The sequence below is a fragment of the Arachis hypogaea genome, chromosome 9 (assembly GCF_003086295.3).
Source record: "Arachis hypogaea cultivar Tifrunner chromosome 9, arahy.Tifrunner.gnm2.J5K5, whole genome shotgun sequence".
NCBI classification, from domain to species: Eukaryota; Viridiplantae; Streptophyta; class Magnoliopsida; order Fabales; family Fabaceae; genus Arachis; species Arachis hypogaea.
Genome location: NC_092044.1, coordinates 11812718 through 11826161, shown reverse-complemented (window position 1 = coordinate 11826161; position 13444 = coordinate 11812718). Strand labels below are relative to the sequence as shown.

Sequence of the window (13444 nt, the reverse complement as noted above, 5' to 3'; positions counted from 1 at the left end):
TTCTCGGGACTCTGTTTTGGTTTATATGTTTTGCATAGATACTTTTATCTCCATTAAATAATACAAACTTTGATGACTCCTCTTATGGGAGATTTTGGAGAATAGATTTTTGTATTTGTGTCCCTTTGGGTTTCCTTTGGGGTTTCCTTATTTTATCATATGTATATATATGCTATGCTCGGACCGGTTATCTTCGCAGCCGAATTTTGAGTTTTGATATTCCTGTTTTTGACACTCCTTTGTATATATATAATCTCGCGTTGGTTTATTCTTGTTCGTTATGTTATCGATCGGAGTGTTGCGCTTTCGAGTTGCGATTTTTGTTTACCCCCTTTTTCTACAAAAGGCTCCTAGTTATAATCAATCATTCATACTACTATACGTACTAAATTTTTATTTTAGATGTCGTAATACCTTGCCATCTCTGAATTATGACTTAAGCATAAGACTCTGTATAGTAGGGTGTTACAAGTGTGGTGTCCTGACTCAATTGAGATGTGCACCATCTCAATTGCACCCAAATTCTTGGGTGTTTGTCAAAGGAGTTTGAAATTTTGATTGAGTTTATTGAGTTAGAACCGTCGTTGGAAGTGTTTTTCGCATTATTCCAAGACAAAGGTGTGAGGAAAGGTTTATGGATAAATCTGGCGAGTGCCCCAAATCATTCGATGACCTAGGCGAAGCCTTGTTAGCGACGTTTGTCAGACGACGATGCTTGAACCCGTCGTTATCTCTAAAATAGGCCTCTAGTTCCCGCTTGATGTTTGGACGGAACCACGATGTTAGGTGGTCTTTCCCCTGATGGACGTCGCTCATTATCTGCTGAAGTCGTTTGGCTGCCCGATGGTCATAGATCATCCTGATCATGACATCGTGTTCTGCATCCCATGTGAATTTCAACTGCACAAAGTGATTCACCAGGATTAGTTAATCGGAATAAAATACAGTTCAAATATAATTAATTAATTCAAACCAAATTAGGTTCTTACCGTCCACTTCTGAAATTAGCGCTCTCTGGTCTCAACCGAGATCTACGTGAAGGTCGGCCATGGGTGGTCGTACATGGACTTAATGAGCTCAGATATCTCCTGTGTGCAAGCATTAGGGTTAATGCAAACCTATCAAAGAAAAAACCTCACATTAAAAATGCAAAAGATAAACAAACTTAACATAAATAAACTTAAGATAAACAAACTTAATATTAAAATATTGAACTCATGACTGTATGCCATCGGGTCAAATCCTCAGCCGGATGACGGGCAGTGGTGGAAGGGCATCCTGCTCGGGGGCATTGGAGGAATTGCCGACTGCGGGTTCTGTCGACATCATCTCTGCATCTGTAGGGGGCGTAGCAGAAGGAGGCACCCAGTTCGGGTTTGTGACCATGATGAATTACTGGTTTGATGGACTCACCTGTGACGTTACAGGGGTCGACGGTGTAGTCGGGGTAGAAGGTGATGACTGGGCAGTCTTGGGGAATTCGGTGAAAGTCTACCCTCTACCACAATCACGTTACCTACTCGACCTACCTCTGCTATATGTCATCATGTCTGTACAACGAATATATTAATAGCATATTAATAACCTAACAAACACCAATAAATAATAACATAAGAAGAAACTTAAGAAATAACAAATAATTCTAAAAGTGCTTTGGTTTAGTAAATTAAAAAAAAGGAAATTATAGTGTTTGAGTTTCAAAATAATTATATTAAAATGAGTAAGTGTTTTGGTTAGTTTAGCAAACTAACAAGTGCCTATAGAGCAATAAAACACCAATTGCAAAGGAGAAATTTTTTTTTTCGTAAGAACCAAAATGAATATATACATATATAGTTCTTTTATAAATGCCATAAATATTTATCATAACACCAACTTATCAAAATTAAAAACATAAACTAAGATCAAAATAATTATTCAAATTAATAATTGTAAAAAAATACAGCAACCTAATAATTAATTATAACAATTTCGAAAACATAATTTTAATTTTTTCGATTTCACAGAAAATCTTAGAAGAATTTCAACAAAGTCTTCCCTAAAATTCGAATTTCTCTACCCTTCAAGGGTTTCATCCAAACCAAATTATTAAGTTAACATACAAACAGCTCAATTATTATTAATACAGTCAATAAACAGCTTAGTAATCCAACATTTTTCAGCAATTTCATAGTCTAAACTAACCTATTCTAACCTATTCCAGCCACCTAAATCCACTAAAATAGAAAATTAAACTAACTAAACTCTATTAACTAATTAACTTGATATAACATAATTTGAAATAAACCAAACAAAAAATCTTGAATGCAGAATAAGAGAAAGCAGAGAAGAGAGGTGGAGGTGCAGTAGTGGCATAAGTAGAAGTGGCAAGGGAATTGTAGTAGCAGCGATAGGGACGTTTAGCAGCGGTGGCAGTGTCAGAGGCAGCGGCGGCGACATTTGCGGCAATGGCGACAGAGGTGGTTGACGGAGAGGAGAGATGAGAATGTTAGAGAGAGAGAGAGAGAGAGAGAGAGAGAGAGAGAGAGAGTGGAAGGGTGAGAGGTTAGAGGGAGAGAGAGGAGGGTGATAGGTTAGAGAGAGAGAGAGAGAGTGTGTGTGTGTGTGTGTGAATTCGAAATGAATGGGGAGGGGATTCGCGGTTCCAATTTAGAGCATGGTTATCGTCGGATTTACCAGCAGATATTTTCGACGGTAATACAGTGCAGATCACCAAAACATAGTGTTTCATTAAACGTGTCTACCATCGAATTATTCCAACAGTAACTCCGACGCTAAATTTGGCGCCTATTTATTGTGGTTTTCCACCAAAAGTTACCGGTAGTTTTACTGTCGAAAGCGACTATCCACCAGTAATTATTTGACATGACGAATTCTTCATCAAACTCGTCGTTAAATCTGACGGTAATCGTCGTCGCTATATTTGATGGTTCACGGCATTTTTCTTGTAGTGTAAAGATGAAATGATAGTGGAGTTTTTGGTGAATAATATATCGTCGTCCTGTTTGTTAGCTATAGCTGAATTGCTTGAGTGGGAGGAAGATAGGGAGGCTGTAATTGAGTATTTAGGTAAAAGTTATAGAATTGTGTAGTTTCTTTTTCGTTGATTTGATTATGAAATTAAACATGTTTGTTTGTATTTTCAGGCAAAAAGGCTCTGAAAGTGACGATGAGTAGTTTGTGGGCATTTTTTAAGACTAAGAATGTGGATAAGAAAGGGTCTACAAGCAATGTGAAGGCTGATGGAAGAGCCGAGATGAATCGACCCTCTCCTGCTAAGAGGGTGAAAAATTTACTGAGAGTCAGAGGGTGTTGCACGGGTATAAGAGAAATGATGACCTCACTTCAATATGGAGTGAGCACTTTCCCTTTATGTTAATGTCGGACGAGTATGGGCAATGTCCATCTAACGTTAAACTTGTGCAAGAAGTAGGTGACGTGGGAATAGGTCGACACATGCAGTTATGGCTCATTTGTTGTGTGTTTTAGTTTGTTCATATGAAATAACGTGTATGTTGATTTATAGCTTTGTATTAGTATAGGTAATTGGAGATCGGCTGATGTTTCGATGGGTCAGACTCAAGAACTAAAATATTTCAGGGATTCATTCGACAAGGCGGGCATGGAACATCTGATGAAGGAGAACTTGGAAACAGGGAAAAATTTGCAAAGTGTTATAGAAGAAAATAAAATATTGCGTGACAAGATAGTTAAGTTGGAGAAGAGAGGCAAACCTAAATAAGGAGAAATTGGAGTTGGAGACAAGGATTGTGGAGCTATCGGTGGAGAAGAAAAGTTTGGAGACCGAAAAAGAGAAATATGGTTTTGAAATGTTTGCTGCGGATTTTGATAGAGCATTTGATCAGGCTAAGTTCGTTGCCCTAACCATAGACTTTGCTATGATGGATCCTTACAAGGCTGTGATGGGTGGGCAGCTAGTGGACGATGATACTGACCAAGAGGGTGCAGATGAGAATGTGAGTGCTCCTGAGATGGAGTTTTAATATATTTTGAGTTGTTATTTTCTAATGTTGAAAGAATTTATTTCATATTTTGAGAAGTTTGTAATTAATTAGATGATGGTAGTTTGTGATGAATTGATGTACGGGGTATATCTCGGGCGAATATGGTACTTTGGTTTAAACAGATGCTTATGTTTTGATTTGCAGTAGATATTATATTGCTTTGAATGTGTATGCATGTGATTTGTTTGGTTGGTTTTGAAAATATGTTGCCACTGATTGAATATCATTGTTGTATGTTTTTGTAAACTAGTATGGAATTCGTTCGAATTTGAGGAAAAAATAAGGATGGTACTTGTGAAAATGTCGAATAGTGTTTTCGATTGTGAGATAATGTATGAAATAGTAGTGACGTATAGCTCAGTCGTGAAAAGGATAGTAAATAGTATAACAATGATTTATGGAATAGTGTGTCATTGATTGAGGATTTACAGAGTTGGCAAGTACGGAGGGTGTGCCTCATTAAAACCTCTCCACCAAAACCTAACTTAGGAATAAAATCTGGTAGTATGAAAAAGAGTACATTACTTTGTCTCGACATATAGACTTAACTATAATAAATTTTAAAGATGAAATATTCAAAGTACTTGGAAGGTGCTTTCTGTTTTTAGTAGCAATGAAGAAAAAACTCATTATAAGCTTAGAAAAAGTCAAATAGGCTTAGCCTTGTGTTTATGCGGATGAACATAGCAAACAATATCAAATCAGTTCTTTCCAAGCTTGATAATGCTAAAGAATTTATGAAGCTTGTGGAAGAGCACTCTTAAACTACTGATAAGTCTCTTGCTGGAATATTAATAGGTACCTTAATCATCATAAAATTTGATGATTCTTAATGACAAATATTGCAACAAGACTTAAATCCTTGAAATAGAAGTGGATGAAAATTTTTTTGTGCAATTCATTTTGAATTTATTACCATTTTGAGTATGATCCTTTTTAAATGATCTATAATACCATGAATAACAAATGAAATGTATATGAGTTGCATCGTATGTTAATTTAAGAGAACCCGACTTAAAAATCAAGAAAATAATTTCATCCATTATTTGAACTAAACTACTTTTTTTTTCTTTTGTTGGCTATCTTTCAAAGTAAATATATCTTTTATAATGTTATACATTTTTGTTAATCATAAATTATTTCTTGGGATAAGTACTGTTTTGGTTTCTAAGGTGTAGGGTCAAAATCAAATTTGTCCCCAACATTATTTTGGATTTAAAATCGTTTCCAACATTTCATTTAGTATTAAAATCGTCATTTTGACTTTTTATGGACAAAAATGCCTTCCACCACCACCACCTTTACCACCACTACCACCTCTCTTACTCCCACCAAATACCAATAATCAGATTCAAGAACATAATATTCAACACCAACAATACATTATTCAAATTCAGAAATAACATCAAATTCAACAACAAAATCAACACACAACAACAATAAAATCAGAAAAATAACAAATCAAAATCAGATTCAGAAGCAGAAGTAGAAGCTGACGCAAAACCAGAAGAAGCCGAATCGGAAGTAGAAGCCGAATCAAAAGCACAAGCAGAAGCAAACGCAGAAGCAGAAGCAAAACCGGAAGAAGCAAAAGCCGAATCAAAAGCAGAAGCTGAAGCTGAAGCCGGCGCAGAAATATACGTAGAAAGTAAAAACAGAAGCAAAATTGGAAGAAGCAGAAGCAGAATCGGAAGAAGCAGAAGCAAAAGCAGAAGCAGAAGCCGAATCAGAAGCAGAAATCGACGAGGTGTAGCGGCGGCGAGGTCAGTAGCAGCGGTGGCAGTGGCGGAGCGCAACAGCGAGCCCTCTCCCTGGCAATGGCAATGGCCGGTGCCGTCCCCCCTTCCCCCTCTTCTTCCTTCTTCCTTTTCCCTCTTCCTTTCCCCCGCATTCTTTTTTTTTTGTAATTTTATAATTTTTTTATTAGAAATAATTTAGTAATAAAATTAAAAATTTTATTAAAAATAACAGTTTTAATACCAAATGAAACGTTAGAGATAATTTTAAATCCAAAATAACGTTGAGAAAAAAATTAATTTTAACTCTAAACCTTAGGGACTAAAACTGTACTTATCCCTTATTTCTTTATTCACAAATTAACTTCATATTTCTTTCTCGTCCTATAAAAGAAACTAACATGATTTATATACCAATGACATTAAATTTAATAAAAATTTAATTTTAGTGCATAAAACAATTTTATACTTTATATTGATCAGATGTTTATGTAAAATTTTACACTTTTAATAGATTAAAATTAAACTTTAGCTTTAGTTTTATTTTTATTCTCTCTTGATTCTTGTAAAATTTAACATATATGAATTGAAAAGAACTCAATAATTATATTATTAAGAATAAGTACACATCTACACTACAATATCTAAATTTGGAGCTATTTAATTAAACTTAAATGAAGAAACATGTAAACATTTACGACTTTAAGAAATTCCATTTTTTTAATCCTTAAAATTTAGTACTTGTCCTAAAAACACAACTAGCTTTGCAACTTCTTACTTCATGTTGATTTAATTATAGCTGAAATTCCATAAAATTTGAGGGTGGTTATATGAACAATCCAAAAAGGTATATCCAATTATCCATCAACTTGCTCGAGTAAATTAAGACCAAAATGAAAATTAAAGACAGAAATAAAGGGGAAAATAAAAAAGTAAAGGAGAAGAAAAATAGATAAATACATTATAAGTTCAATTTTAATGCACTATAAAAATTTTATATAATCATCAAATTAAATTCATGCATTTAGATAATTTTTTAAAAAATATATTTAGAAATTAATTATTTTTATTAATGTGACTAATTAATTAGTTTGTTTATATAAAATTCTTTTATATTGACAATGTAAAAAATAAACTCAAATATTATATGTGCTTTTGTATTGAACTAAGTTTTCTTTTTTCCCTAAATTTACTTCTCAATGTCAACACTTGCTTAACTAAAAAATAGAAACAAATTAAAACATGTTAAAGTTGCAAGAAACAAATTAAAACATGTTAAAGTTGCAAGAAACAAATAGCCATTAGAAATTGATTTTTGTTTTATTTTTCCATTTTGGCTGCAACATTTAATTTTTAACCAAACTATAAATCTGAGGTTTCGATAGATGCTAACAATCACAAGGAGTTCCAAGTCTAGCTGATTCAAACAAGTTTAATTTCCGTAACAAGGGTTGAACTTATGCTTCAAATTATAAACTCTATTCAAACAAACAAGGTACTATATAAACTATAACAAAGCAACTTCTGCCATATATCAAACATTGCCCATTTGCCCCAAATAAAAATAAGAAAAAATAAATTTAAAAAAAAAAAAACATGGCTTCCCTATTTCTTCAGTTATCAACAGGAGGCAAGGTATATATAATTGAAAGTTTACCTTGAAAGGTGAGAAACTCAAACTAAACATATAAATAAACAATTAGATGCTGCAAAAATGTCAAATAAAGTATTGAGGTCTTTTAAGCTTCCACCAGGTTGAGCCAATGAATCATATTTGTTGGCAATAGTTTCTAGAAATGAACCTTGCAATTATGGCATATGCTGAAAGCTTCTAAAATTCGATGGTCCAACCGAGTCCATAAACCCTTTGATGGACAATTCAGGAACTGTTACATTCTTCCCAACCAATTCATGGTCAACGAAGATAACAACCACCGTGATATCGTCATGAAAAAACCGCCGAACCCCCTTTTCAACCTTTTGAAGGTCTTTATATCTCATCTCTCTTTTCCGAGCTGCCTCGCTTAGTGCAGCCTTGAGAAGTCTCCTTGCAATCCCCTGGTGTTCAAGAAATGCGCAGCTTATGATAAGAAAAAGTAGCAACATTTTCTATATGCAAGGGCAAAAAATAGAAGACAAGGAGGAAAAGCATACAGGTCGAGGACTTTTGTGAACAATCTCAACTGCTTCCTGATTTGTCAAGTGTTCCCAAAGACCATCAGATGCAAATATAAGGAATTTATCATTAGGTTGTAAAACTCGTGAACACACAGATGGTTCTGCTGTTAGCACAGGCCGACGGATAGGATCGGGCAGGTGGAACCGTGGGAACGAAGGATCAAAAGAGAATTCTGGGCGCTTTAGATATGCATCTCCTATTGATCTGGATACCTGATAGCAGTTGTGAAGTAGACGAGAAAATTTACATTGATGAAACAAAACCAACACAAAAGCATGACCAAGGTTGATTAAAAGAACAAACATTATTCATATTCAAGGAACATAAATTTCTGACAGAGTGCTACTCAATATTAAAAACTTACTAATATTACATACAAAAAAGATACACGCGACATGAAAGATTGTCATAGATTCATTTATAAAAGGAATGAGGAAATTTACCTGGATGATGCCTTTAATTCGCCACGTTCCATGCTTCATAACTACAATTTGTGAATCTTCAGGGTGCAAAGACCTGAGTTCTCGTCTAACCTCCTCTTTGCTAGCGTTGTGCTCTCTAGTCAACTGTTCTGCAACTATCTTGTTAGATCTGGTTACAGAGCCAATTACAGCACGAGAGTCTCCAAGATTGGCAGTATACAGTGTGCCTTTCCAGATAACACCAACCAGACAACAGGAACCCATTGCCGCTATCAATGGCTTTATCCCGTAACTCCTTCGGACGAGAGTTAAAAAACCATCTTCAGTAGCAGAAACAGCACCCCTGATAATATCTTCGGAGATAGAACCATTTTCTTGTGCAATCGCTGTAGCAAGATTTTTTTTTTTTAAAAAAAAAAAGGAGAAAAAAAGCAGCCTCCATCATTGCTTAAACCAATGCAGTACCAAAAGGCATGAACAATAAAATAACTATGAATCAGCAAAAAGAGACAGAATGAGTAAAAGAAACATGCATTATTAGGGTCAGAAATTAAATTAACTTGTCCATTTGAAACCAATGTTCAAACCACAGAGAGAGAGAGAGAGAGAGAGAGAGAGAGAGAGAGAGAGAGAGAGAGAGATGAAAAACAAATGTAGAATTTGCAGGAAAATAAAACTTCGCATGTTCTGGTTCTCATATCACATCTGCCATTTTTTAAAAACATCTTGAATGAAAACATAATTTCCCCCATACTACCGGCATTTCAATCAATCAATACATATAACAAAACATTAACTTCAATTAACTACATAAGGGTTCCGATTAATTGAGTGCACAGAAAGTGGGAAGCAAATAGAGGACAGAGTGAAAATTATTTTCATTGTTATGTGTGGAGCGACTTTCTGTCCGAATTTTCCATCCTCTCACGTTCAAGTACACAACTAAGCAGAACCTACTTAATTTATAAGACCAACACTTAATCATTAGTTAAAAGGAGGGGAAAAAATTCGTGCGTGATGGCTAGTACAGAGAAGAAAAACAACAATATACAACACAAAGAAAGAAAAGCAAAAATGAAAAAGAGCAACTCAGTACAAAACATTGTGCATTATGCATGGTCCAGGAAAGGCCACACCAAAATGGTGTAATGTAAAAAGTCTAATCAAATGCAGGCATCAAAGGCTAATTCCATTGCTTGAACAAAGACAACTCAACTGTCATGTCAAATAAATAAACAAATAAAAGAAAAGAACAGAAAAGAAAATAAAAGAAAATAAAAGAAAAATGAAAAAAAAAAAGAAAGCTAAATTGAGGAATTATTTGATTGTAGATATGCTTCTAAGAATATTAGATTATAGTTTCCCCATCCTGTCTTCTACCATGTAAGTACAAATAATTGGTTCAATGAAAAAGAACATAAAAAATAAGAATAAAAAATTCAGGGCAAGAAGAGTAAGACAAAAAAAAAGAAACAAAAATTCTAGCAGGTGAAATATCTTTTGCTTCAGAAGTTGTAGCCCCAAAAGCATACAAAATGTAGAAACAAGCCAAAAAACACTACCTGAGCCAAAAGGCTCATCCAAATAACAAGAACACCTAACAAAAAGGTCCAAAACATCAACATTGATAACTCCCCAGCAAATCAGGCTAGTCCATCAACACAAAACACAACAAATTCATATAATTTACTCATTTAATCTTTTTTCTAACCAAAAAAATAAAAAGAATAAATCCCTTGAGTTGGTCTTTGATGAAAACAGAGCGCATAGTGATAGAAATTAAAACTGTGGGTCAATTTAGTCATTTGCCAAGGACTAATAGTCTAATACATCATATAACTACTTTGTCTGTGAAAAGTACTCATTTTGACCTACATCTTCAATTCCTATAGACTTATGTCGAGAGTTTTTGTTTCTCAAATCAAAATTTCGTCCAGTAATGTGTTCGGCAGATGATTCCCTCAAAGATCAGATTTGAGTTTTACTAGCAAAAACTGTGAAAAACAGTAACAAACTAAAGTCAAATACTTTCACTATTGTCTACGAAATATCTGCATGATTTATGAAATATTTTTTTAAGAATTGTTCAAGACAACACTATACTCACTTTTAAAATTTCTAGTATGCCAAGAGTTTTTATTTGGAAGATGTTTCCCTCAGCTCGGATCAAATTTAAGTTTTATTCCAAATTAAATTAAAGAAAAAAATAACAAGTTAACAACAGAGGAAGTCAAACACCTACACCAAAAAAAGAAACACTTTTACTGGTAAACCTCATCAAGTAGCTAAAAAAAACACTTTTTTACCGCTCTGTTCAATGGTTTATGTAACAGGAAACCGCAATAAATTATAAGCAACAATTTTAATTTTAATCTTAATATTGGTTTCCGTGGAAAATAATCGTTCAGAAACTGATAATTACCTTTTAAGGGACACTTTTGTTGTTAAACAAATCTTTCAAGATCAAAACAGTAGTTTTCTGATCATCCTCCCTTAACTATGAATCAAGTCATCAAAGATACCAAGAGTTCAATACTGTCTACTATCTAACTCAAGCCGGTGAGAGATTAGTAACGGCCGTGGACCAAAAATAACGGTAGTTTTCTTGTTAAATTTATAACAATTTTTTTCCCACGGTATCCATCCACCGGCAGACCAAGAACTAATCCTTCACGGATCAGAGCTCCGTTTAACGGCGTACGCTAGCCAACCGATTGCCGCATGGACAAGGCGGGATTCATAATGATCATTTAACTGAGAAGAATTGAACACAAGCAAAAGAACAGAACAAAAGAAAGAGAACATACTGATGAGGTGGCGGAAGAGGTGTTCATTGATGAACTTAGAGGCCTCAGGGCCGCCATGTCCGTCGTAAACACCAACAAACACGGCGTCGGGACCTGTCTCAACCTGGCTGTGATCCTCAATCACTTCATTTGCCTGAACAACAGCAAAAGAAAACTCACCGCACGAGTGCTTCTCGAGATCCCTGCACCATAACAGGGAATCGTGAAGAGAAGAGGGATCGTCATCGAGATCGCGATCATCATCCTTGTTCATACGCGCATATCGCCTCACTACTGGCCTCAAGCACGCCGAAACTATCCTTGCCAACCACGAAAACATCCCACATTTCCTTCTCTCACTGAGCCCTGGAGAATTTCAAACCAACGCCAAAACCTAATTTGTGCCAAACACCACGTTCTTCGCACTATTTGATAGAACAAAAGAAACTAAACAATACAAAGATTCTACGTTTTTGAAGAGAGAGAAAGATTAGAATTGGAATCAGAATCTTCTGAAACTTTGGAAATGGAAGAATAGAAAGAGAGGAAGAGAGGGTTTAGTATTGGAATTTTTTTTTTTTTTGGAAAGATCTGATATATTTGAAAATTGAAATCAGAGTGTAAGAGAAGAGAGAGAATGCATAATAACTTAATAAGTAGTAGTGTGTGTTAGTTAGGTGTGGAAAATTTGGAAATAAGAGGAATTTTGTTCGAGGTAACTAACTAATTGGGGGGTGGTTATTCATATTCATGTTTGTATAGAAAGGAAGAGAAATTTCAAGAAGGGTATAGGAGTTGGGAGAAGAAGGCTTGCGTTGGGTTGGGGGAGAGGGTGGAGGGAGGTGAAGAGGAAAGTTATATTTAGCTTTTAGTTGACTTTAGTGTAAAGAAAAGGAGAAGGAGGAGGAGAAGGAAGATAGCCGATAGCGTATCAAATATTTATTTTTTTATTCTTTATTTTTTTAAAAAATTAATAATCATATATTTATATATAAATATATATTTTATTTAATTTATTTTTAAAAAAATTATATATTCAAACTTTTTATTTAATTAAGTCTAAATAAATTGAAATAATACATCTCAAATTTATATATCATTTTTCTTTCGACTGAAACAAAAATATATATAATTGAATTTTAGGCCACTGCCTTTTAACTTTTCTTTTTTCTTCGTTCTTTTTTCTTTTTTCTTTTTTTTTTTCTTTCGCATCATCTACATCATCTTCTTATTCTTTGTTCTATTTTTATTTATTGCCTTCTCTCAAAAAAGACTAAGAACTAAAAATACAAAACAAAAAAAGTAAGAATTAAAAAAAATAAAAAAAACTCAAAGAAGTTCTTGTTAAAAAATTAGTATCAAATCTAGAACTTTAAAAAAATTTTGTTAAAAATTTTTTACATCCTGATTAAGAAATTCTTATATTGAAATTAAGAAATTCATGTGTCGAAACCAAAAAATTTTAGTGTTATTTTTTGGTTTTATGTTTTTTCTAAATAATTTCACCTCCTCTTTTTTATTTTTATAATTCTTCTTATTTCACCTTTTCATAATTTTTTTTGTTTCATTTTTTAAGAAAAAAATCAAACAAAAAATATAAAATAAAAGAATTATGTAATTTCTTATTTTTTTTGGTATTTTTTTTACAATAAACACAAGAATTTTTGAAAAGAAAATGTAATTTTATAAATAAAAATACAGAAATTCTATACCAAAAAAAAAAAGAAAAGAATAAGAAGAAGAATTAAAATTACAGTATCAAGTCTAAAAACTTGAAAATTTTTGGTTAAGAAATTTTATTGTCAAAATTAAGAAATTTTTATCTATGTTAGGATAATGAAATTTTAATGTTATTTTTTACATGAAGAAGAAGTGTGTGATCACATACATGTATATGAGCTTTTTTGTTGGATTTTGGCTAATTTGATTAGAGTTGGTTGACAAAATTGTTTAGATATGTAATGATATTATTTTCTAGATATTTTATATTTTAATTTTAATATATAGTTAATTTTTTGTATGCACATAATATATTTTTTTAATATATTTTAAGGGATAATATGTTTAAAATTAAAAAGGTTAATAAAGTAAAAAAAGTTGATATTTTAATTATTTTTAAATTAAATTAATAAGATTTACATATTATCAAAGATAATTCACTTTTTGTTTTACTATTTTTTATTTCACAGGATCTTATTTAAGTAGTATATTTTTTCAATTTTATTATTTTTCTAATAATTATCTTAATAGAACTCTTTAAATTTTAGTTTTAAATTTTTCAACGAAATAAATACAA

The 13444-nt window shown here is 33.1% G+C and overlaps 1 protein-coding gene across 1 annotated transcript; it reads right to left on the bottom strand.

Moving 5' to 3' along the window:
* Positions 1–7197: 7197 nt before the first annotated feature.
* Positions 7198–12108, bottom strand: LOC112710393 (probable protein phosphatase 2C 25). Its single transcript, XM_025762589.3, has 4 exons — positions 11170–12108; positions 8384–8748; positions 7916–8152; positions 7198–7819 (listed from the first exon to the last, which is right to left on the bottom strand). The coding sequence occupies exons 1-4, from the start codon at positions 11486–11488 to the stop codon at positions 7571–7573; spliced, it is 1170 nt and encodes a 389-aa protein (XP_025618374.1). The 5' UTR covers positions 11489–12108; the 3' UTR covers positions 7198–7570.
* Between the last annotated feature and the right edge of the window lie 1336 nt (positions 12109–13444).